The following is a 26,913-nucleotide window of genomic DNA, read 5'->3' as shown; positions in this document are numbered from 1 at the left end:
GTGGTCACGAGAATGTTCAAATATGTGTGGGACTTAACTGCTAAGGTCATCAGTCCCTAAGCTTACACACTAATTAACCTAAATTATCCTAAGGATAAACACACACACCCATACCCGAGGGAGGACTCGAACCTCCACCGGGACCAGCCGCACAGTCCGTGACTGCAGCGCCTAAGACCGCTCGGCTAATCCCGCGCGGCTCGCAAGAAGACAGGGCACCGGATGACCAAGTGGGACTACCGAGAGGAAAGACAATCGCGTTCAGCGTGTGTCTCTGGTGCATCGTACTGCATTTGCAGCAGCAATATGAGCAGCAGTTGGCACCATAGTAACACAGAAAACTGTTACAAATCGTTACTTCAAGGACAGCCCCGAGCCAGAAGCCCTTTATCGTGCATTCCACTGACCGTTAGCCGGCCGGAGTGGCCGTGCGGTTCTAGGCGCTACAGTCTGGAACCGAGCGACCGCTACGGTCGCAGGTTCGAATCCTGCCTCGGGCATGGATGTGTGTGATGTCCTTAGGTTAGTTAGGTTTAATTAGTTCTAAGTTCTAGGCGACTGATGAACTCAGAAGTTAAGTCGCATAGTGCTCAGAGCCATTTGAGCCACTGACCCTTAACCACAGACACTTGCGGCTTCAGTGGTGTCACGCGAGAGCTGATTGGAGGGCGGGCTGGAGTTCTACATCTACATCTACATTTATACTCCGCAAGCCACCCAACGGTGTGTGGCGGAGGGCACTTTACGTGCCACTGTCATTACCTCCCTTTCCTGTTCCAGTCGCGTATGGTTCGCGGGAAGAACGACTCTCTGAAAGCCTCCTTGCGCGCTTTAATCTCTCTAATTTTACATTCGTGATCTCCTCGGGAGGTATAAGTAGGGGGAAGCAATATATTCGATGCCTCATCCAGAAACGCACCCTCTCGAAACCTGGCGAGCAAGCTACACCGCGATGCAAAGCGCCTCTCTTGCAGAGTCTGCCACTTGAGTTTGTTAAACATCTCCGTAACGCTATCACGGTTACCAAATAACCCTGTGACGAAACGCGCCGCTCTTCTTTGGATCTTCTCTATCTCCTCCGTCAACCCGATCTGGTACGGATCCCACACTGATGAGCAATACTCAGGTATAGGTCGAACGAGTGTTTTGTAAGCCACCTCCTTTGTTGATGGACTACATTTTCTAAGGACTCTCCCAATGAATCTCAACCTGGTACCCGCCTTACCAACAATTAATTTTATATGATCATTCCACTTCAAATCGTTCCGCACGCATACTCCCAGATATTTTACAGAAGTAACTGCTACCAGTGTTTGTTCCGCTATCATATAATCATACAATAAAGGGTCCTTCTTTCTATGTATTCGCAATGCATTACATTTGTCTATGTTAAGGGTCAGTTGCCACTCCCTGCACCAAGTGCCTATCCGCTGCAGATCTTCCTGCATTTCGCTACAATTTTCTAATGCTGCAACTTCTCTGCATACTACAGCATCATCCGCGAAAAGCCGCAGTTCTGCTTCGGTGCCCCACTGATGGCTGTGTGTTGGTTAGCAGGAGGCCAGATGAGGGACTGCAACCAGCCTGAGCGAGTGCTAGAAACACTAGACCTATACCTGGAGTTATCGTCTGGGGTGCGATATCACATGACAGCAGAACCACTCTCGTGGTTATCCCACACAACCTGACTGCAAATTTCTACGTCAGTGTGGTGGTTCGACCTGTTGTGCTGCCATTCAAGAACAGCATTCCAGGGGAGTTTTCCAACAGGCTAATACTCGCTCACATACCGCTATTGGCCTTCTCGATCACCAAATCTGTCTCCAATCGAGCACGTATGGGACATCATCACACGACAACTCCAGCATCATCCACAAACAGCATTAACCGTCACTGTACTGACCGACCAAGTGCAACAGGCATGGAACTCCTTCTCGCAAACTGATATCCGACACCTGTAAAACAAAACGGATGCAAGTTTGAGTGCTTGCATTCAACGTTCTTGTGGTTACACAAGTTTATTAATGTAGTAGCATTTCACATTTGCAATGGCTTATCTCGCGTTTACATTAACGTGTGGTCTTGCAGTATTAATCACTTAAGTATGTCACCTGTACAAATGTTTTCCCGAAATTTCATTCCTCTACATTAATTACTTTTTGGTATTGCCATTCTTTCCCGTCAATGTATTATAGGGAAATAGGGGAGTGAGTGTCACGGATATGATTGGCCATTTGGAGTGGCAATCATTAAAACAAGGGCGTTCTTCGTTGCAGCGAGAGATTTTGACGATATTTCTGTCTCCAGCTTCACATCACAATAACGAAAATGCGTCCATCTGCATAGGAAGAAATGATCATGGCAATAAAATATGAGAAAGCAGAGCTCGCACGGAAAGATTTAGGTGTTCGTCTTCCCCACGTACTGTTCGAGATTAGAACGGTAGAGTAATAGTTCGATGAACCCTCTGCCAGGCACTTAAGTGTGAACTGCTGAGTAGTCATGTCGATGTATATGTGCATAATAAAAGGAGGAAAGGGAGGATATAAACGTTAAAATAAGTAGAATCAGTACCACATATGTGTGTAAGAGACAATATTGAAGAGCGTTTTGCAGACAGTTGGTGGTGCTCTTCCTCTTCTTCCGGCAACAGGATATTTTGTTCACGCTTATCGGACAGCGTCGCACAGCAGCCCACTGCGGGCGAAGAGAGAGAGAGAGTAAGCGAGGACTTGGTGTGTAGGTAGACCGTGATGTAGTGACCAGGAAGTTTAAAGGTGCACTGGGTGCAAATTTCACAGATTTCTGGTTGGGGGCAAATTTCACAGAGTGCGTCTTTCATATATCCGTTTCCCACAGAATGGCGAGCGTTTCCTAGTGCTCTCTGGGAAATATCAGAAGCACTTTACAGTAGTATTACGAGTAATAACAAGGTATGACCAATTGCAGCGCCTACTTTCTGCTCTGGGGGCTGACTGGCCGAAACGTCTGCATGCGGAAAAAATGTCGTGGAGTTACAAACATCTCGCGAAATCGAAGTGTCGGTGGCCCTGTTAGGATGGAAGAGGCGAGTTTGAGCCCTCTGGGGTGGAGACGATGTGGAGGTGTATTTCGGAAGTGTGTAATCAGGGATTATCAAAGTTTTTCCCTACATGTGGAAAGTTCAGAAATTGCTCGGAAGAGTGTCCCCTTGCGCGATCGAGGGAAACGTCTTAGTCTATTGCCTATTCCGAGGTGGGTATTGTTGTTTCGCGAGTGTACGTCCTCATCTTCTTTAATTTTAGACTGTGATTCTGTGTTGTTTACAGAGGAGACCGTACGCACAGATTAGTGGCATTGTAGTGACTGATTGCGGTGTTTGCTGCCCAATCGGACTTGGAAGCTTTTCACAGTAGTCGGATGGCTACAGAGCACTGAGTGGAGGTCTAGAGGAAGTGAGTATTTTAACCCTGTCTCACAGGTCTAATCGAGGCTGGCGACCCTGATTTAGCTTAATAGCGTGTTATAGGAATGCGTGGTGGCTGTTCTTTCTGATGTGTCCACGCATTTGCGATAAACTCTGTGTCTGGGTAGCGCAGTGGTTAACACAACCGCCTAATAAGTAGGAGATCCTGGGTTTGTATACCGGTCCGGCACACATTTTCACTCGTTGCCGCTGATTCCGCATAAATTCCCGATGTAGCTGATATCATTAGCTCCTTCCCTTTCTGCCTCCTCCACCTTCAACTTACATAACAATGATAGTATATGTGGAGCAGTGCACATGGATGATCCAGGGCCACCAATAAACATTTCGGGAGGAGTCTACGGAGCAATACGTCGCGCGCGCTTTGTCTCGCGCACGCCACTGCGCTTAGAGTTCGTGGACTCTGGCTGCGGCCGCGGGAGAACACCAAACGCAACAGAAGCTCGGAGACGACGGAAGAGGAGGAATGTTTCAAATTGTGCCATAAATTTCTTTTATTCCCCAATTCGATTCAGTCCCTTCTCATTTGTTACTCGAACCATCCATCTGCATTCCTCCGCAGTATCTAATCATCTGCATTCTTCTATAGCAACACATGTCACAAGCTTGTATCTTCTTCTTCTCTGAATTGCCTATGGTCCATGTTTCACTCTCAAATAAGGCTGCACTCCAGACAAATGCGTTCAGAATAGATACCCCAACGCTTAAATTATTAAGGGGAGATCAAAAAGTTTCCGTTCGAAGGCCGTAAAATCCAGAATCTATATGCCAACCAGGTAAGACCACTGAGAGTTTTGAGCCGATCATTCCACCAGCGCACCAGGTTAAAAATACCCTTTGGTAAAACACCGTGTCGTGCTGCGTGAAAAAATCCGTAATTGCCTTCTCCACATCCTCGTCAGACAGGAATCGTCGCCCCTTCAAGGCCTTTTTTAAAGGATCGAAGGCGTGATAATGGCATGGGGAGAAATCAAAACAGTAGGGTGGGAGCTCGTGTGTCTTCCACTGCAGTAACTTCTGCGTTGCGATATTTGCGATATAGGAATCTGCGTTATCCTGAAGCAACAGCATCTCTTGTAGCAGTTTTCGGTCCACAACAGTGGTTTTCGGCGGACATGCTGCTCTATACACGTTCTTAGTTCTCCGACAGAGGTGTGTCAGTGTTTGTTCTTCGGCAGTTTAAAAAAGAATAACAGCACGTTGGTCCTGCTTGGACGCATTTGGTAATAACTTCGTCATAGTTCACGTTTCTATATTTACAGCACGCACGCCGTAAAGACACCAATGTCGCACTAAGTCTTTGCCTACATGTCAGTGATTATATACCCGCATCGGAGTCCCACTACACAGCATATACGCTGCAGCAACGCCCTCAAATGGGATCGTTTTGATCTCTCTCTTCTACACTGAGATGACAAAAGTCATCTGATACCTCATAAGGTAGTGCAGTAACTCGACGTGGCATGAACTCAACAAGTCGTTGGGAGTCCCGTGCAGAAATATTGAGCCATGCTACTCTATAGTCGTCCATAACTGCGAAGGTGCTGCGGGTGCAGGATTTCGTACACCAACTGACCTCTCGATTATGTCCCATAAATATTCAATGAAATTCATGCCGGGCCATCTAAGTGGCCAGACCATTCGCTCGAATTGTTCAGAATATTCTTCAAATCAGTCGCGAACAATTATGGCCCTGTGGCACAGCATATTTTCATCCATAAAAGTTGCATCGTTATTTGGGAACATGACGTCTATGAATGGCTGAAATCGTTTACAAGTAGCTGAATATCCAGACGACCCAGGCCATTCCATGCAAACACTGCCCACACCTTTATGGAGCCACCACCAGCTTGCAGCCTTGCTGACAACCTGGGTCCATGGCATGTGATCGCATGAGCAGAGGCGCATTCCAATGGGTTTAACAAGGGGACAGCGAGTACTCGTCATCACTGATTTAGTCCAGGTTTGTGGTATACGGAGGGCTTGGCGAGAAATGAAAGTTTCAGAAGTGTAGGCTCCAGATAGCTAAGAGTTTAGAAGAAATACGAGTAGTATATTTGGTGCGTGTCGGGCGAGGCAGAGGTTGGCGCAACGGAAAGCCTACCAAACGGTAACGGAGGGCCGCGTGGTCGAGTTCCTTTATGGAAACTTCTTTTATTTTCAGTTTTCACGTTACTTTTGCCCAATATATTGCATTTATCAATATATTGTATTCATCAATATTTTCATAAAAGGCACGAAAAGGAAAGACAAAGGTAAATTTGCTTTTGCAAATAAATTTCGAGCAAAGGACTGTACCTACAACAAGGACTCCGCAAATAACTTCGCAAGAGAGGATTGCAATCAAAGCGCACAGATAAAAATGTGGAGTTTATAACGTGCGCAAGATACAGAGACTATTGCTTTTCCTGTTTTTAAAATGAATATCACCCCCAGTGCGCGCAGATTATAAACTGTGAAGTATAAAAGCATTTAATTTTACATACGTAGTTCTCGTGTGCGTCTTACAATCCCGTGCCGTAAATTTATTTGCAGTCGAAAATTATCCTATGTCTTCCTTTTTCATGCCTTTTATGAGAATATTAATAAAATCAATATACTGAGCATTATTTCAATTTTTTTTTCAGTGTAAGTAACGTAAAAATTGAAAATAAAAAGAATGGTTCCGTGCAGGGTTTCGACCCCACGACCTTCGGATTACCGTTCCGTACTTTTTCCGCCACGCCAACTGCTGCTTGGAACGCATGCTAACGCAAATGGCTTATGCCTCGCCCGATCTACATCTACACGCACATCTAGACTCCACAAGCCACCTTACGCTGTGTCGCGGCGGGTAGCGTCACTTCCTCCTTATCCTGTTCGAGTCGCGTGTGGTTCGCGGGAAGAACGATTGCTGGTAAGCCTCCGTGTGGCTCAAGTGTCTCTAATTTTATCTTCGTGGTCATTTTGCGAGATATACGTAGGAGGAAGCAATACAACTGCTGACACTTCTAGGAATGTACACTCTCGGAACTGTAACAGTGGACTATGACGTGACGCTGAACGCTTCTGTTGCAATGTCTGTAACTGGAGTTGGCTGAGCATTTCCATGACCCTTTCGCACCTAATAAATGAATCTGTAACGAAACATGTTACCCTTCTTTGGATCTTCTTTATTTCCTCTATGAGTTCCACCTGGTACGGATCCCATACTGACGAGCAGTATTCAAGTATTGGTCAACGAGTGTGTTGTAAGATACTTCCTTTGATGATGCACTACATTTCCCGAGGACTATTCCAGTGAGTCTTAGTCTCTCATTTACCTTACTCGTGGTTAATTTTATGTGCTCGTTCTAATTCGAATCGCTCCGTACGCATATCCCTAGATAGTTTATGGAAATAACTGCAGAACACAGCATGTCATTCTAAACTGAGAGAACTCTTCAGACGTAATACTAACTTTGGGCGTGACCCTAGGGGAGTGTTATGAGGGCATTGCTTTTCACAAGATGTATAATTTCAATGATTGTTCTGCAATTTCGTAATCATACAATAAAGGGTCTTTCTGTCTACATATTCGCACCACGTTACATGCGTTTATGTTGAGGGTCAACTGCCACTCCCTGCACCAGTCGTCCATCCTCTGCAGGTCTTCCTGCATTTCGCTACTATTTTCTGGCGTCGCGACTTCTCTGTGTACAACAGCATCATCCACGAAAAGCATCATGGTACTTCCAGCATTATCTACTATGCCCTCTATACATCTTGTGAAAAGTAATGGCCTTATAACACACCCCTAGGGTCACGTCCGAAGTTCGTATTACGTGTGAAGAGTTCTCTAAGTTTAGAATGACATGTTGTGTTCTGCTCGCTAGAAATTCTTCAGTTCGATCACACAGTTGGTCTGATATTCCATACGTTCGTATTTTGTTCATTAGATGACACTGCAGAAGTGTACCGAATACCTTTCGAAAATCGAGGAATACGGTATCTACCTGGGCGCCTGTATCTACTGCTTTATGCATCACGTGGACGAATACAGCGAGATTGGTTTCACATGTCCGTTGTTTTCTGAAAACCCATGTTAGATTCTACGGAGGAGATTTTCGGTCTCCAGAAATGTCACAAAGCGTGAACATAAAACATTTTCCAAAATTCAACAACAGACCGAAGTCAGAGGTATAGGCCTATAGGCCTTTTTGAAAACGGGAATGGCCAGCGCTTTTTTCCAGTCATTAAGAACACTTCGCTCTTCAAGAGACCTACGGTACACTGCTGTTAGAAGAGGGACAAGTTCTTTCGCATACTCTGCATAGAATCGAACTGGTATCCCGTCATGTTCAGTGTCCTTTTCTCTGTTAAGCGACTTCGTTTGCTTTGTTGTCCCTTGGACATTTATTTCGATATCTCTCATTTTGTCGTTCGTGCGACGATTTAAAGGAAGAACTATAGTGTGATCTTCCTTTGCGAAACAGTTTTGGAAAAAGACGATTAGTATTTCGACATTTTCTGTGCAATTCTTTGTTTCAGTGCCACTATGGTCACAGAGTGTCTGGGCAGATGGCTTTGGTCCGTTTACTGATTTAACATAAGACCATAACTTCTTAGGATTTTCTGTCAAGTTGATAGCTAGAGTTTTACTTTCGTATTCGTTGAACGCATCCCGCATAGTCTTCCTTAAGCTAATTTTGAGTTCGTTTAATTTTTGTTTATCTGTGAGGCTTTGGCTACTTTTAAATATGCAGTGAAGCTCTTTCCGCTTTCGAAGCAGCTTCCTAACACGGTTATCGAACCACGGTGGGTCTTTTCCATCCTTCACAATTTTGTTCGAGACATACTAGTCTAAAGCGTATTTTACAATGCTCTTGAACTTTATCCATCGATGATCAACATTGTCAATGCTAAAGATGAAGTTTTCTTGACTACCTGTCACGTAATCTGAAATCTGTCCTTGTCGCTCTTGCGAAACAAAAGATCTTTCTGCCTTTCTTTGTATTCCCATTTACGGAGGTATTCAGTGATACTGTAACAGCCTTATTATCACTGATTCCTCGTTCTACACTAAATGAGTCAAAAAGTTCGGGTCTGTCTGTCACCAGCATGTCTAAAATGTTATCTTCACGAGTCGGTTCTCTGATTAACTGCTCAGGACAATTTTTGGATAAGGCACTTAGAATAATTTCACATGATTCTCTGTCGCTGCTTGTCAATTGAGTCTGCCAGTCTAGAGCTGGTAAGTTAAACTATCCAACTATAACTATAACATAACCAGGAAATTTACGCGAAATGTTTTCCAGGTTTCTTCTCAACTGTCTCACCACTGCTGTTGCTGAGACAAGAGGCCTGTTAAAGGATACGATGACCATCTTTGATCCACCTTTAATACTTACCTTCACCCTAACTACTTCGCACTCTGAGTCTACTAATCTAACTAGAAATTATCGTAAGAATTTTCCCATTCCATCGTGATAGGCTGTTACAACAAACGGTTTAAAAGTGTTTCAGAACAAAAACAGTCTCGGTTGCAAAATTATTTAATGTCAATGACGCGTTTCACCCTTTTGCGGTAACATCAGATTTTATCGTACTTTTCATTGCTTTCAAAATGACTCCACCACCAGCTTTCCGCCGGCCGCTGTGGCCGAGGGTTCTAGGCGCTTCAGTTTGGAACCGCGTGACCGCTACGGTCGCAGGTTCGAATCCTGCCTCGGGCATCGATGTGTGTGATGTCCTTAGGTCAGTTAGGTTTAAGTAGTTCTAAGTTGTAGGGGACTGATGACCTCAGATGTTAAGTCCCATAGTGCTCAGAGCCATTTGAACCACTTGAACCTGCTTTCCAGCTGTCTTTGCGATAAACATTCCAATGAGAGTTTAGAATTTCATTGCAGTGAGGCTCTGGTTACAGCCAGCTTTCTGTCCCAAGTACTATGTCGACACTGTTACGTTTTAAAAGCGATTTTAGTTCGCTAACACTTGCTTTAAGAATTATGAAAGAAGATTGTATACGTGGAAAAGACCTGGATACACCGGGAGGTTTCAGATTGGTTATATTATGGTAAGACAGATATTTTGGAACCAGATTTTAAATTGTAAGACGCTTCCAGGGGCAGATGTGGACTCTGATTGGTGACTGAAATTTCGTGAGAAGATTCTTCCGCAAGGAAAAACGCCTTTGTTTTAATGTTGTCCACCCCAAATCATGTATAATTTCAGTGACACTCTCTCCCCCATTTAACGGTAATGCAAAACGTACTGCTCTTCTTTGAACTTTGTCGATGTACTCCTTGGATCCTATTTGGTGAGAATCCCACGCACCGCAGCAGTATTCTAAAAGAGGACGGACAAGCGAAGTGTAGGCAGTCCCTTTAGTAGATCTGTTACATTTTCTAAGTGTCCTGCCAATAAAACACAGTCTTTGGTCAGCCTGCGTTCCTTCCAATTTAAGTTGTTTCTAATTGTAATTCTTAGGTATTTAGTTGAATTTACGGCCTGTAGATTTGATTGCTTTATCATGTAACTCAAGTTTAACTGATTCGTTTCAGCACTCATGTGGATGACCTCACACTTTTCGTTATTTAGGGTGAACTGCTAATTTTTGCACCATACAGATATCTTTTCTAAGTCGTTTCGCAATTTGTTTTGATCTTCTGGCAACTCTGATAGTCGGTAAACGACTGCATCGTCTGCAAACAACCTAAGACGGCTGCTCAGTTTGTCTCCTAAATCGTTTACATAAATAAGCAACAGCAAAAGACCTATAACCCTACCTTGGGGATCGCCAGAAATAATTTCTGTTTTACTCGGTGACTTTCCGCCAATTGCTACGAACTGTAACCTCTCTGACAGGAAATCAAGAATATAGTCACATAAATGAGACGGTATTCCATAAGCACGCAATTCCACTACAAGCCGCTTGTGTGGTACAGTGTCAAAAGCCTTCTGGAAATCTAGAAATACGGTATAAATTTGAAATCTCTTGTCAACAGCACTCAACATTTCATGTGAGTAAAGAGCTAGTTGTGTTCCACAAGAATGATTTTTTCTGAGTACGAGTTGAGTACGTATCAATAGACCGTTCTGTTCGAGGTAATTCATAATGTTCGGACACAATATATGTTCCAAAATCCTGCTGAATATCGACGTTAGTGACACGGGACTGTAATTTAGTGGATTACTCCCACTACCTTTCTTGAATATTGGTGTGACCTGTGCGACTTTCCGGTTTTTGGGTACGGATCTTTCGTCGCGCGAACGGTTGTATGTGATTGTTACGTATGGAGATATTGTATCAGCATACTCTGAATGGAACCTAACGGGTATACAGTATGGACCAGAAGACTTGCTTTTGTTATTTAAGCTGCTTCACTACTATGAGGATATCTACTTCTAAGTTACTCATGTTGGCAGCTGTTCTTGATTCGTATTCTGGAATATTTACTTCGTCTTCTTTGGTGAAGGGATTTCGGAAGGCTGTGTTTAGTAACTGTGCTTTGGCAGCACTGTCGTCTATAGTATTTCCATTGCTATCGCGCAGAGAAGGCAGTTATTGTGTCTTGACGCTAGCATACTTCACATACGACCAGAATTCCTTTGGATTTCCTGCCAGGTTTCGAGACAAAGTTTCTTTGTGGAAACTATTATAAGTATCCCGTCTTGAAGTCCGTGCAAACCACACCTGGTCTATACTTACACTGTTAATTGAGAAGGAGTGGAGATTGTCTCTCAGGAAGGCAGCAACTGAAATTGTATCTGGTTTTCTGAATAGGTATATTTTTCGTTTATTTTTGGAGGACTTGGGTGTTACAATATGCAGTCTCGCTACGACACACCTGCGTTCACTAATCCCTGTATCCGTTATGATACTTCTTACTAGCTCAGGATTATTTCCTGCTAAGAGGTCAAGTGTGTTTCCACAACCGTTTACCACTCGCGTGGCCTCATGAACTAACTGCTCGAAATAATTTTCAGGGAATTCACTTAGCACAATTTCGGATGATGTTTTATGCGTACCTCCGGATTTAAACATATATTTTCGCCAACATATCGAGGACAAATTAAAAGCACTACCAACTATAATTGTATGGGTCGGGTACGTGTTTGAAATTAAACTCAAGTTTTTTTTGAACCGTTGAGTAATTGTATCATCCGAATTGGGAGGTAGGTAAAAGGATCCAGCTATTATTATATTCCGATTGGCAAGAGTGATCTCTGCCCTCACTAATTCATACGAATTATCTACTTCAATTTCAAGTTTAGCCAAGAAGAGAATAGAAGCTTTTGACATGTGGTGCTACAGAAGAATGCTGAAGAATAGATGGGTAGATCACGTTACTAATGAGGAGGTACTGAATAGAATTGGGAAGAAGAGGAACTTGTGGCACAACTTGACTAGAAGAAGGGATCGGTTGGTAGGACACGTTCTGAGGCTTCAAGAAAACACCAGTTTGGTACTGGAGGGAAGCTTGGAGGGTAAAAATCGTAGAGTGAGGCCAAGAGATAAATACACTAAGCAGATTCAGAAGGATGTAGGTTGCAATAGTTACTCGGAGATGAAGAGGCGTGTACAGGATAGAGTAGCATGGAGAGCTGCATCAAACCAGTCTTTGGATTGAAGACCACAACAACAACAACAGTTGTGGAATCATTTCGTAGACGTTAATTGACACGATATATTGATGTTTCCTTTCTCTGATGAGCTCTGACGAATGCTACTCTGTCTGGACTCAAAGGCAATTTATCGGGCCTGTGTAAGGATTTCTGTTACTTAAAAAACCCAGATGTGCACGCCACCTGTACTCTGCGCACCCCAGTAGCCGCTTCCTGCGTGTAGCGTACACCTGACCTATTAAGGGGTATCCTACAATTCACCACCCGATAGCGGAGGTCGAGAAATTTGCAGCTGACACCGTCTCAGAATCGTCTGAGCCTTCTTTAGACTTTCCACTCTGCTCCAAACCAGAGGACAGCGATCAGTTGTGGGAACGATGCTACATAACGATAACTCTGCTTACACTCTGCAGGCTAGGCTAGCTGTTCTCACCAAATTAGCCAGCCGCGTCTAGATACCGAGTATGGCCTCTGATTCCTGGCGGTAGGCGTCATTCGTGCCTACCCTCACAAAAAAAGCTATTTTTTCTAAACACTTGGCCATCTGGAGCTCACACTTCTGTTACTTTAACTTCTGACCAAGCTCAGCATAAAATTTGAACGAAATCAGCGACGACTAGTAAGCGCGGTCACCTTGTAAGAGGACTTAGCGAGTGCTGCTGCTTCATCATTCGAATTAGTGACGTCGTTGAGTTGAGGTGCTATTGAGTGCGCTGCAGATGGAGCCACGGCTCTGCACGCTCGAAAGTCGGTCGATCGAGTGTTTAGTCGTCGTCTGTCGCAGTCTACCGCCTATATATAACGAATCCTGCTCTTTTAACACACAGCGAGATGGGTATTACGAGGGGACTTGAAAAAGAAAGTTACACATTATTATGACAAGCCAAGTAACTTTCATTGAATGTTGCGCTACACTTCATTGTGACACAGATACATAGCACTGTTTGTCGACACAGCCGCCAAACCTCTGTGAACGACGGTCGCTTCCTCGGCGATAGAAATCCGCTCCTTGGACTGGGAGCCATTCGAGAACCGCTGTATGAACATTCCCATCATTGGAAAATCTGTTTCTCCAAGATGTTCTTTCAGCTTGCCGAAAAGATGGAAATGGCACGGTGCAAGATCTTAAGTATATTGCAAATACTTCTAAACCTCCCATCGAAAACGTTGAAGTAAAATGTGTGTTGTAAGTGTATTGTGGGGTGCTGCATTGCAGTGAGGGGGACAATACTTTTGATTAATTTTACATGTCTCTTGTTCTTTATACATTAAATGTATTCGCAGTTGTGAATATGGACAGTCATCAGCTGTATAATGGAATGACAACAATGAAAAGTTGTGCAGGAAAGGGATTTGAACCCACTTATCGCTAGCGATCGCCTTAGCGTTTGGCTACCTGAGCACGACTCACGGCCAGACCCAAACTTTCATATTTCGTCAACTATCTGTCCACAACTTCTACTCGTACGTCCATTATGTATATTCCTGTACAGGGGAGACATTTTACTTGAAAGCCGCTTGCCCAGCTTCGGCGGATAAATTCGATATTGCACTGCCTGTGTTATTCCGAATTACGATGCAAAGTTCCTTCGGACGTGCATGCATGTCCATATTCGCAACTGCGAATAGTTCATACATTTCATAACGGCCGTAGTCGCCGCAGTGGCTGTTCCTTCGGACATGCATGCATGTGACTTCATCCCATATAGGCTCTCTTTGTTGCAGGCGTGAAATAATGGACCTATGTATCATCGCCAGTAATGATGCGACAGGAAATCTTTACCCTCCACAGAGTAATGCTCAAAGCAGTCCAGAGAGCTATAAACCTTGTACTTACGTGTGCAGGTGGTAGTGATCGCGGAACCCACCGTGAGCACAATTTCCAATACTGCAGACGATCTCAGAAGATGACATGAGCGCTGCTTATAGAGATGAGCATCTGCCGAGCAATGTCCGCGATGGTTACTCTGCGACTGCTGTGAATCAGTTCCTCAGCTGCCTTGACATCGTCGTCTATGGTCAATGGCCTTGCTCCAGGATCAGCATCACCCACCTTTGTGCGGCCTTGAAAAAACTGCTGGCTCAATTTCGCGACCGCTGTACGCGATGATGCCATATTTTCATGGTGAATCTTTGGGCTATTTGGACGTTTTGTCTACAAGAATCGTGCTGTCCCGCGTAATTCAACTTCGGAGTGCATTCCCAGTTGCCGCGCCGTGTCACTCTCACTCTGTGATGCGTCTGTCATGCATACCACAACAGAATTGTCTCTGCAGGTAACCCGAAATATGTACTTTCTTCTGACAAAGCGCAACTCTACTCGCACAATGGTCTTTGCGTGGGAAGACATGTGTTACTTACTTTCTGTAATTTATACGTACTATGGAACTTGACCTACTTGGCATGCCACTGCCCGACTCCGAGGTTGAGATTCACCAGACACCATCTACCTCCAAAAATACGCCGAAATACAAGAGAAGGGCGACAGCAAATGCACGAAGTTCGCTGAAGAAGAAGAGTGCCAAACAAACCCCTGTACAACCCGCTAATAGCTTTGTACAACCTAAAGGATGGCAAGAGGTGCAGTTCTTTCTACTACGCCGCCACACAGATCACCAATAAATTCCAATCTCTCGAAATGGCAGCTGAATAACCCCGAAGGAATAAGTGGGTGACCTCTATACAAAAAATAACAGAAAGACTGCACATATTCTATCCCTTCCTGAATCTGAAATCTTCATTCTTGCCATAAGTTGCAGCCATCTTTAATGTGGTTCTATCTTCTACATACTGGATAATGCTGGCACCAGATGTAGCAACACTGTGAAGACGAACATAAAGCGGTTCGAACGACTCCAGATCAGGGAGATCCGTGTCACTCTGCAACTACCATGAGGCTACCCATCCGGCGATCTTCAATGGATGAGCCATATGCCTCCCCTTCGTAAGAGGTTCTGTCACATTACTCGCATTTTTTACCTGGAGACAGCGCAATTACCAAATCGCCACATCCACACAGTTGGACTGAGGTCAACCCATTAACACCTCTAGATAGCCCCACTTGCTCCAGAGCTAATGTTTCAGTAGCGCTATTAACGAGGAAGACAAAAACAGAAGAGCAGTACAAGAGAGATGAACCATCACAATAAGAAACACAAAAATAAAGTCTAACCACTTTGGAGACATAGACGGCCGCTGTGGCTGAGAGGTTCAAGGCGCTTTAGTCCGGTACCGCGCTGCTGCTACGGTCTCAGGTTCGAATCCTGCCTCAGGCATGGATGTGTGTGATGTCCTTAGGTTAGTTAGGTTTAAGTAGTTCTACGTCTAGGGGACTGATGACCTCAGATGTTAAGTCGCATAGTGCTTAGAGCCATTTGAGCGATTTTTTTTAAGACATAGCCATCAAGGCTTGAAGTCCACAGCAAATCGGAGATTATGGAAGAACCTGTCATTGCTGCAGCTTCCTTGCAGCTTCAGTCTGTCGACTCACTTAGGAGATGACAGGAAGATATACAGGCGAAATATCCGGCGATGAAATAGGGTTTCTGCAGTTCCACTCGTGAACTCTAAAGCCGCGTCCACGTTGGATGCGCCGCACTCAAACGCAATCTTCCAGTGTGTGCGCGTGCATCAGTAACAGTGGATAACGAGAAACGCCTTCCAAACAGTGCCGCCCACAAACGAACCATTTTCTTTGATGTACTGCTACTGCGCGCAACTTGTTCGTTTATTGCACAGAGAGGTGCGGTTTGACTTGCACACCCGAGGCGTCGCGTCGCGCCGAACCACTTCTCTTGGTTTTGCGCGGGCCGGCGCAGCGCAGCGCGGCCGATGTGGATGTGGCTTCATGGATCATTAATTCATTGCACCGCGAAAGTATCGAGATGCACAATTAAGTTACTAATGAGGTTTACTGTTTGTCTTTAAAAAAGAAGCACGAAAAGAAGATGCAGATCAGTATTGTATCAGAAAGAAGTGTAAAATAATGTCCTAACCTCAAACGTGAGACAGCTATATCGACAAACTTCACTCTGGAAAAAAAGGACAAGGAAAGTTAAGAATAGTGTATCTACGAACCTCAAGGTAGTCACGATTGTAGCCGATGTCCTCAATGCCGACCTGTATGGGGCTGTCTATCAGGTGTCGCAGCGTACGAATGGTCTTGGGCGGCGGTACGAGCAGTGACCCCACGACGGCGGCGCCGTAGTACGTGTTGAGCATCAGCGACAGCAGGAACGTGAACAGCAGCACCACGCGCCACGACAGCCACTGCGACCGCTCCGTTGTGCCTGCGCAACGCACCACGGCCTTACGTATCAATAGAACCTGAACAAAGGAGATTCAAGGTCTGTAACGACAAAGCAAGTTACAGATATGATGTTGTAGGTTGAACAATAGAGGGTCAGACGAGGTAAATGACCGGGTGGGGGTGGGGATGGGAAGGGGGGGGTTGTATGACATCATTAACGATGTCATCACCTAATCCCCTACACGATCTATGACATCATAGGCTCAATAATGGAGCTGGAAAACGTGAAATCCTCAACAGGATGGAGATGGCGACATAAAACCCGCTTCTAGCAAGCAATGTTTAGAGCCTTAGACGGCCGGTGTGGCTAAGCGGTTCTAGACGCTTCAGTCTGGAACCCCGCGACCGCTACGGTCGCAGGTTCGAATCCTGCCTCAGGCATGGATGTGTGTGATGTCCTTAGGTTAGTTAGGTTTAAGTAGTTCTAAGTTCTAAGGGACTGATGACCTCAGATGTTAAGTTCCATAGTTCTCAGAGCCATTTGAACCATTTTTAGAGCCATATTTTCAGCGTGCATTGAAAGGAGGTAAGCAGTGGTGGTTCAAAGCCCACACATTCCACGAAAGTATAATTTGAATCCTTGCGAACAGAGTTCGGCGAGTTGCTTCTGGTTCTCCTTCATCTGTCGAGGCAAAGAGTCATAATTTTGATGTTTGTTATATTTTTAAAACAATGTTCTCTCCTAATTTTTTTGTGGAGAGAAACGGCTGTCTGGCAATAAAATATTTATTTACAATAGTTAATAGTTTAAGTCAGAATGTGACCATCTCCATTCCATTTACATCATGATGGTAGGCGTTAAGATGAACGGTGAAGGTTTTGTGATTCCACGAACATCAACTGTTCAAATAGTTGACGTTCGTTGACTGTCAACGCCTGCCATTATAGTATAAATAATCTGAAGAGGGTCACATTCTGACCGAAACCGGTAATCACTGAAAATAAATATTTTATTGCGGTCTAGGTTATTTTTAATCTATTTTTAAAATGTTTTCTCCTGCCTCAACGCTCGAGATACCAACTATAATTAGAGCACTGTAAATTTATTTGTGTGTTTCACAGTGCTAATTACAATTAAATTATGTGGGTATATATACAAAATAATTATTTTTTTATTTTTCTGTAACTTTGAAAACATTAGTTCAGTTGAAAAAGCTAAAACAGCACTTTCATTTCGAATTTACAGAGCGTTACTGGCTGAGCGACAACAGTAGGATTGAGAAAGAAATGAAGCAACTAAATAATGAACTGCTAATTTTGCACTATATTCGATACCTCAGGCTACAGTAAAACTAACTTTTAACTACTTCGAATTTACAAAAATAATGCAACCACAGATATACTTTTGTAGATGTTGGCCCCAGCTGTTGTGTGTCTGATACATAGAGGTTCTTACTTACTGATAAAACACTATGTTTGAATTATGGCGTGTACAGATGTGATTTCAACTGATTTCAGGGCGCGTAAACCTTCAACCATTTTACTGGCTGCACGTTAAGTGAAAAGAGATAGTCTATTTGTGTTCACCTAGCATTCTCCTATCGACTTTAGAACGAAGGAATAAATGCACTCTGATGTGTCGACAGAAGTGCCGACACAGTGTGGTTTGAGGAGACCGAAATACACGCTATAAGCTCACGCAGGATGGCGTGAGGTCTGTAACAGGATACGACATGTACTAATGGACCGCGGCCGATTTAAAGCTACCACCTAGCAAGTGTGGTGTCTGGCGGTGACACCACACACTCTACCTGGGAAAAGAAACGTATCATCTAACGTGTCGCCGATTTCGACTTTGCTCTGGTAAATAAAACTGTCGACAAGGTTCTTCTGCTAAGGAGAACACAAGCCGTCTTTTGCATAGTTAACAGCAGCGTTTGCAGAAACACAGAATACATTAACCTATTTTGCGTAATGGTAACCATGTACGGAGAGCGCCATTATTAATTGAAGTGTAAAACCATCCCTCCTCAGTTTAGAAATACTTCGTTCAGGTTTAAAAATAAGCATGCTAAATGATCAGTCGTGGAACATAAACTGTTACAGAAAATCTTAGTATTTCACAACACCTTCTAATAAACTCAACGCTATTATTCTCATATGTAATGTGAGTGATCAAAAATTTATCTTTTAAAAAATATCACACTCATATTCCATTGATATACTCTGCAGGAAAGACCTCGTTATCCAGGGGTAGCCGTACTTGGAATTCATAAAAATGGAGACAGTTCTTTGGTTCGTAGTTTATATTTTACTTTTTTTCATGCCCTGTTAAATTTTCAGTCGCATGTTTCCAGAAAATTAGCTTAAAATGTAACGAAGTTACATTTTTCAATTTAACATGAGATCTTATTCGTAAAAGGCATCATAATAACCAGCAAAAACAAAACTGAATAGCCACTTCGTAGTAAAACCAGAACAAAGAAACTGTAAGGATAAAGAAGCGCTGGCTGACTCGCTTATTAATATCAGACGATATGTGAACTATTTACAAAGAAGTAAGCAGCCGAACTGAATCTCTGCCTTCTGACGCGCTTTTTGCTGCAATTTATAGTAAATGTACGCCCGCTGGAACATTCTCTATACCTCAAGTGCCAGTGCAGTTATTTTACTCACAACAGGATTTAATAATAAATTTAAACAAAATTATATGGTTTCGGGTGTGGAAAAGTCAAAGAATTAACATAGTAACAACAGGTACGTTAAATACTAATGATTTAAGTATAGAAGATTCCAGAGTACGATGCCTATGAAACATTGTTTGTATCTTGCAGATGGGTGGTTTTATGTTAAATAAATATGCTTTTCGTAACGCTAACTATATTTCCGTGATCGAAAGGTTACTGTTTCAATACTGAATAATAAACTGTGTAGTCTGGGACAGCCTAAATAAAATTTGCACGTTCACATAAATTTGCTGTGATCTGAACAACTTAAATGATGGAATGTTACATTGTTTTCAGGAAACAGTTATCTTCAAAATTATCTTCTCTCCTGTGTAAGAAGATTGGAAGAACGGACCTACAAAATTACAAACCAATATCCTTGAAATGAAATGAAATGTCGTGTGGCTAAGGCCTCCCGTCGGGTAGACCGTTCACTTGGTGCAGGTCTTTCGATTTGACGCCACTTCGGCGACCTGCTCGTCGATGGGGATGAAATGATGATGATTAGGACAACACAACACCCAGTCCCTGAGCGGAGAAAATCTCCGACCCAGTCGGGAATCGAACCCGGGACCTTAGGATTGACATTCCGTCACGCTGATCACTTTTTTTTACCTTTTTTTCCCTTTATTAAAACAACCATATATGTACATAAGCACAAAAACAAAATATTGAAGTGCTGGAACTGATTCAACACGAATTGTATCCTACAATAGACTGATGAATACATTTCAATATAGTGTCATTTGTAAGCTTACAAAATCGATCATAAATAGTAAACTGAGAATAGCCTCTTCAGTCCAGACAGAGACACAGAACCGAAACGCAAACATATATATAATTGATTGTCTTAATTGGAATGACAGTTCTGTCATTTGATTCATAACCGTCCAAACACAAAGTCATTTGGAGCACACAAACGGATAACAAGAGATGCATAGGAACATAAATTAATGAAAACGTCATAATGAAGTTAATAACACCATTGAGAAGTCTTGAGTAGTCCTAGGAACTGGTACAACCCCTTATTCGTTGTGTATTTTGTTCGCTACATAGTCTTGCATGTGATTTGTGTCCTTACCGGCATCGAGAATTACCCTACGCGTTGTTTTTCAAAAATTATGTGTAACATGTTAGCAACCATCTTCCTGAAATTTGGGTAACGTTTCATCTTCCAGCGTGCCGTTCTCATGTAAGCCTCGAAACTAATGAGATTATCTTCACTATTATGGATGACGATATATGTCACAAACTGTCCTAACATCCACATCACGGTGTTGTTCTTGGTGGCGGGAAAATGTTTCGCGTCCGGCCAGAGCAGGATGTCGGTGCAGTGGCTGGCTGGGCTGCTGCGGGTAATCAAGCCCAGCCTCTGCTGCACCCATTTCCAGTTAATGAGATGGCCGCCACAACTGAAGCGATGGCGTAAGGTGTCGACCAGACCACAGCGGACGCATTTATCACTGTCACTTAAACCGATTCTATGCAACCTTTCATTAGTGGGTATAACATCGTTTACCACTTTATACCATGTGGACGGCACTTCAGCAGTGTGGACAGTTAAACTTATGTTGTCCCAAACTGCCTTCCAATGAACACTCGGGTATTTAAGTTCAATGGGATTCCGGACTATTGGAGATGTCCATCTTTTTAATAACAGGTGCGTCGTCGGTAAATCCTGCGTGAAATAATGTCCATCAATACAGCTTACTTCAATAAAAAACTGCTTGACATGTCGTAGTTTGTAATGTATTTTACCTACATCAATGGGTGGATGCATATCGGTGGGTTGTAAGGTTCGGAAGAGCCAACTGGTTACGCTGAGAGGTTCCTTGTCCAACAAATGGGTGATTCGTTTAATATATAACGCAGTACACTTTAGGTTAATGTCAGGCATGTTTAGTCCGCCGGCCTGTCTGGAAGACGTCAGCGTGGTGTATTTCACTTTGAACAGATGTCCTTGCCAGATAAATCTATTAGAGAGTTTCATCACGTGTTTGGCCTGCATCTTGGGGACTGGAAATGGTTGGGCCATATAGCACGCTTTACTGAATATATAACTGCTGAGGAGTCGTATGCGTTGGAGAATGTTAACGGACCGCCAACTGATTTCATAGATGGCACCTTGCATTTCATTGGTGACCTGCTTCCAATTTTTTGCATGCATTTTTAACTGGCATTTATCGATAATCATCCCCAGAGTGGTGTGAGTTTCGACACGCTTCGCCCAAGGTATAATAAATGCGTCGAATCCTCGAATGTTGACAAAGGTGCATTTACCGGCGTTGATTTTAGCACCGGAAGCACGGCAGTACTCGTCTACCGCGGTCTTGAGGGTTGATACGTCTCCGTCGTTGCGCAATAACACTCCGACGTCGTCGGCGTAAGCACGAACCACGAAGGACGTCCCGGCGATCGAAAGGCCTGCAAGTTTGTCATGAATAGAGCGTAAGAGCGGCTCGAGCGATAAAACAAATAACATCATGGAGAGAGGGCTCCCCTGCGGCACTCCTCTTTGGACCTCGATGGGTTGAGTAAGCTGTCCATTTACGCTGATTCTGGTTGTAATGCCCGTGACGAAATGTTGCACGACATTTATAACCCGTTGCTCAAAACCACAACGCTGCAGTAGCTGTAGGAGGTACTCGTGGCGGACGCGATCAAAAGCCTTGCAAAACAGCAAAGCGAGATTCACGTTAGTGACTGACGCTATGGCTATTACATCTCTATATTCCGAAAGGGGCGTCATAATAGTGCGACCAGGGATGCATGATTGATGGTTGTGAATCACTTGCTTCATTAGCGGATGCAATCTACTGTTGAGTGTTCTGGTGAAGGTTTTGTAATCAAAATTGAGTAAAGTAATAGGTCGGAAGTTATCTAAGGTTTTTCGGTGTTTGCTTTTTGGTATCAATACAATTCGGCCTTCCTTCATTTTGGCCGGCACGTCACTCCCTCGCATCACTTCATTGAGAACATCTGTAAATGCGTGTCCGATTATGGGCCAGAATCGCACATAAAATTCCCGTGGCAAACCATCAGGGCCAGGGGATTTATTCGATGGCGAGCCAGAAATCAGTTCAAGGACTTCGTCTGGAGCAAAATCGTGTACGACCGCCGAGTTTTCCGCAGGCGTAACTACGGTGGGCAGAGCACTCACGATATCGCCGCCGTCATCACCATATGTATCGCATTGCGAGTACAGATCCGTGAAGTACCGGTAAACTGCAGTAAGAATATCACTCTGTCGGGTCAAACGGAGTCCATCATCTGTGTCCAGCTCCCCGATAAAAGCTCGCTTGCGATGGGCACGATGTTTTATGAGGTGATACAGCGATGCAAGTTCGTCCTCTTGAAGCGATTTTGCTTTAGATCTGATCTTCAGTCCTTCAAGCTGCGTTCGCTTTATGCCTATAAGCTTCGCCTTTATTTGTTTGATGGTCGTCAGCTGTGTGTTGGTTGGTGTCTTAGTCGCATACAACCCTCGCAGAACTGTTTGGTAAAATCAATCGTGCGTTTGACATCTTGCGCCCGTTGCCAACTGTAGTTTCTTAAGGATAATCGCATTTTCTGTTTGACCACAGCATTGCACCAGGCTATCTTGCTCGGATATCTGCAGCATTGCTTGCGACAATCCGCCCATGTCGTGGAGATGACATCTTGTAGCAAGGCATCGGCGAGAATAGAAACATTTAGTCTCCACGGAATTCTATGCCATTTAGTATGCTGTTTGGCCAGATTTATCGTGACACAGAGGGCGCAGTGGTCGGAGAAGCTAGCCGGAATGACATCGGCGTCCAGAACATGTTGGCAAATGTTCTCAGAGATGTACAAACGGTCTAGACGGCTACATCCGGTGGTGGTCAGGTGCGTGTACTTTACCAGTGTAGGAAATTTCAGTTCCCACGCATCCTTCAGCTGCAGGTGACGCACCAGATCATGTAGTTCCCTACAGTAATTAAAGTTTGTCGATTGGTCTTTCCTGTGTATCACACAGTTGAAATCACCTCTAATTATCAACTGGGTTGGGTTGCGGCGTAGCAAGTATATGATGTCTTGTTTAAAGAAGTTAGCTCTTTCTGATTTTAAGGTCGTTCCAGATGGAGCACAGATATTGACGAGGGTGACGTCAAAAGTTTGGCAAGCTATGCCTCTACCGGAGTCCAACATTTCGACATTGCTCACTGGGATTCCGTCTCGTGATAGAATGGCCGTACCTGTACCCCCGTCCGCCACGGTGTTTACGATTGTTGCAAATCCTGATACATGAAAACTTAAGATAGACACTTCCTGTAACAGAACTATATCAGCTTCGGACTCATAGATAAACTGCCGTAGTACTGCTAATTTTAAATCTGTCCTAACTCTATTAATGTTCAGGGACAAAAACTTATAAGCTTGACTCATGATCGTCCGAGACTTGTGGGTGATGGGAAGCGTAGGAAGCCCAGTCCATCTCACCGTCGGACTTCGAACCTACATCCGCAGGTTTTGTACCAGTTTTTGCGCTGACTTTACTTTTTGAGTTACTTCCAGCCACGGAGTCCTTTGGTTTAACTTTATTTTGCCGTCGCAAAGTCGTCCGAAGTGTCATTGAAGACGGTGGAGTCGGCGAGTCATGGCTGTAAGCAGTATGTGAAAGTCCTTGCTTCGGAACGGGTGACGGAAGTCCGAAGACGCGGCTTCAGTAGGCTCACTGTGTTTGTTTGGAGCCGCACTGGCTGTTTGTATACAGCTGTCCTGGTCCTCGTGTTGTTTGTGAAGTAGTTTCGAGGTGGCGGCTGTTTATGTTATGCTCTACACCGCGTGCTTCATCCGCCGTGTTTACGAGTTGCAGTTGACTGACTGCCGCCTCTTGTGTGTTGACCACCTGCGGCGAGTCGGCAAGCGGCATCGGAACGGATTGCTGTAAACACTCGGCTGCACTCGTATTGACAGTTTCTGCGTCGGGCGGTTGAATGGGAATTTGGCGGGTCGTAACTGAGCCATCCGACACATGCGTGTCCTGTGTGGAGGCCCTTGGCACCGCGTCATCGGTTTGATGTTTCACTACTTGGTCGCCGGAACCACTACCGTTACTTATAGTACGTCGTCGTTTGTTACCGACAGATAATGCAACACCGGTGGCTAAGGGGTGACTGGCCACGGGTTTTTGAGGCAAAGGTGGGAAGGTGCTGTTACCGACATCGTTGTCCTCTGACACAGATGCACTCGGTTGGGAGTCAGTCACAGAAGGCGTCTGAATTTGAGTTAGGACATCAGCCAATGTTAATCTCTGTCGTTGTTGCAGATTGTTTCGAAGTACAACAATTCGCCGTGGGCAATCCTCTCGTAAATGGTCACTCGTGTTACAGATAAAACAAGTGCCTACTTGCCCCTCGTAAATTCTGCCGAAATTTTTACAAAGGTACAGACGGTGTTTAGAAAGGATAGATTGCATGCAACTGGTGGTGGAGTGTTCGTCGCTGTTAGTAGTAGTTTATCCTGTAGTGAAGTAGAAGTGGATAGTTCCTGTGAATTATTATGGGTGGAGGTTACACTAAACAACCGAACTAGGTTAATAATTGGCTCCTTTTACCGACCTCCCGACTCAGCAGCATTAGTGGCAGAACAACTGAGAGAAAATTTGGAATACATTTCACATAAATTTTCTCAGCATGTTATAGTCTTAGGTGGAGATTTCAATTTACCAGATATAGACTGGGACACTCAGATGTTTAGGACGGGTGGTAGGGACAGAGCATCGAGTGACATTATACTGAGTGCACTATCCGAAAATTACCTCGAGCAATTAAACAGAGAACCGACTCGTGGAAATAACATCTTGGACCTACTGATAACAAACAGACCCGAACTTTTCGACTCTGTATGTACATAACAGGGAATCAGTGATCATAAGGCCATTGCAGCATCCCTGAATATGGAAGTTAATAGGAATATAAAAAAAGGGAGGAAGGTTTATCTGTTTAGCAAGAGTAATAGAAGGCAGATTTCAGACTACCTAACAGATCAAAACGAAAATTTCTGTTCCGACACTGACAATGTTGAGTGTTTATGGAAAAAGTTCAAGGCAATCGTAAAATGCGTTTTAGACAGGTACGTGCCGAGTAAAACTGTGAGGGACGGGAAAAACCCACCGTGGTACAACAACAAAGTTAGGAAACTACTGCGAAAGCAAAGAGAGTTCCACTCCAAGTTTAAACGCAGCCAAAACCTCTCAGACAAACAGAAGCTAAACGATGTCAAAGTTAGCGTAAGGAGGGCTATGCGTGAAGCGTTCATTGAATTCGAAAGTAAAATTCTATGTACCGACTTGACAGAAAATCCTAGGAAGTTCTGGTCTTACGTTAAATCAGTAAGTGGCTCGAAACAACATATCCAGACACTACGGGATGATGATGGCATTGAAACAGAGGATGACTCGCGTAAAGCTGAAATACTAAACACCTTTTTCCAAAGCTGTTTCACAGAGGAAGACCGCACTGCAGTTCCTTCTCTAAATCCTCGCACAAACGAAAAAATGGCTGACATCGAAATAAGTGTCCAAGGAATAGAAAAGCAACTGGAATCACTCAATAGAGGAAAGTCCACTGGACCTGACGGGATACCAATTCGATTCTACACAGAGTACGCGAAAGAACTTGCCCCCCTTCTAACAGCCGTGTACCGCAAGTCTCTAGAGGAACGGAGGGTTCCAAACGATTGGAAAAGAGCGCAAATAGTCCCAGTCTTCAAGAAGGGTCGTCGAGCAGATGCGCAAAACTATAGACCTATATCTCTTACGTCGATCTCTTGTAGAATTTTAGAACATGTTTTTTGCTCGCGTATCATGTCATTTCTGGAAACCCAGAATCTACTATGTAGGAATCAACATGGATTCCGGAAACAGCGATCGTGTGAGACCCAACTCGCCTTATTTGTTCATGAGACCCAGAAAATATTAGATACAGGCTCCCAGGTAGATGCTATTTTTCTTGACTTCCGGAAGGCGTTCGATACAGTTCCGCACTGTCGCCTGATAAACAAAGTAAGAGCCTACGGAATATCAGACCAGCTGTGTGGCTGGATTGAAGAGTTTTTAGCAAACAGAACACAGCATGTTGTTATCAATGGAGAGACGTCTACAGACGTTAAAGTAACCTCTGGCGTGCCACAGGGGAGTGTTATGGGACCATTGCTTTTCACAATATATATAAATGACTTAGTAGATAGTGTCGGAAGTTCCATGCGGCTTTTCGCGGATGATGCTGTAGTATACAGAGAAGTTGCAGCATTAGAAAATTGTAGCGAAATGCAGGAAGATCTGCATCGGATAGGCACTTGGTGCAGGGAGTGGCAACTGACCCTTAACATAGACAAATGTAATGTATTGCGAATACATAGAAAGAAGGATCCTTTATTGTATGATTATATGATAGCGGAACAAACACTGGTAGCAGTTACTTCTGTAAAATATCTGGGAGTATGCGTGCGGAACGATTTGAAGTGGAATGATCATATAAAATTAATTGTTGGTAAGGCGGGTACCAGGTTGAGATTCATTGGGAGAGTGCTTAGAAAATGTAGTCCATCAACAAAGGAGGTGGCTTACAAAACACTCGTTCGACCTATACTTGAGTATTGCTCATCAGTGTGGGATCCGTACCAGATCGGTTTGACGGAGGAGATAGAGAAGATCCAAAGAAGAGCGGCGCGTTTCGTCACAGGGTTATTTGGTAACCGTGATAGCGTTACGGAGATGTTTAATAAACTCAAGTGGCAGACTCTGCAAGAGAGGCGCTCTGCATCGCGGTGTAGCTTGCTCGCCAGGTTTCGAAAGGGTGCGTTTCTGGATGAGGTATCGAATATATTGCTTCCCCCTACTTATACCTCCCGAGGAGATCACG

General features: G+C 44.1%; 1 protein-coding gene across 1 annotated transcript in view; it reads right to left on the bottom strand.

The window, feature by feature from the left end:
- Positions 1-26,913, bottom strand: part of LOC124722336 — a 170,638-nt gene that overhangs the window by 78,533 nt on the left and 65,192 nt on the right. Inside the window, exon 4 of the mRNA XM_047247511.1 lies at positions 16,130-16,378. Coding sequence (XP_047103467.1) covers positions 16,130-16,378 — 249 coding nt within the window. The remainder of the gene's footprint in view (positions 1-16,129; positions 16,379-26,913) is intronic.

The sequence above is a fragment of the Schistocerca piceifrons genome, chromosome X, assembly GCF_021461385.2.
Source record: "Schistocerca piceifrons isolate TAMUIC-IGC-003096 chromosome X, iqSchPice1.1, whole genome shotgun sequence".
Taxonomy (NCBI): Eukaryota; Metazoa; Arthropoda; class Insecta; order Orthoptera; family Acrididae; genus Schistocerca; species Schistocerca piceifrons.
The sequence above is the reverse complement of the archived record's forward strand: the minus strand, read 5'-3'. Positions and strand labels throughout refer to the sequence as shown.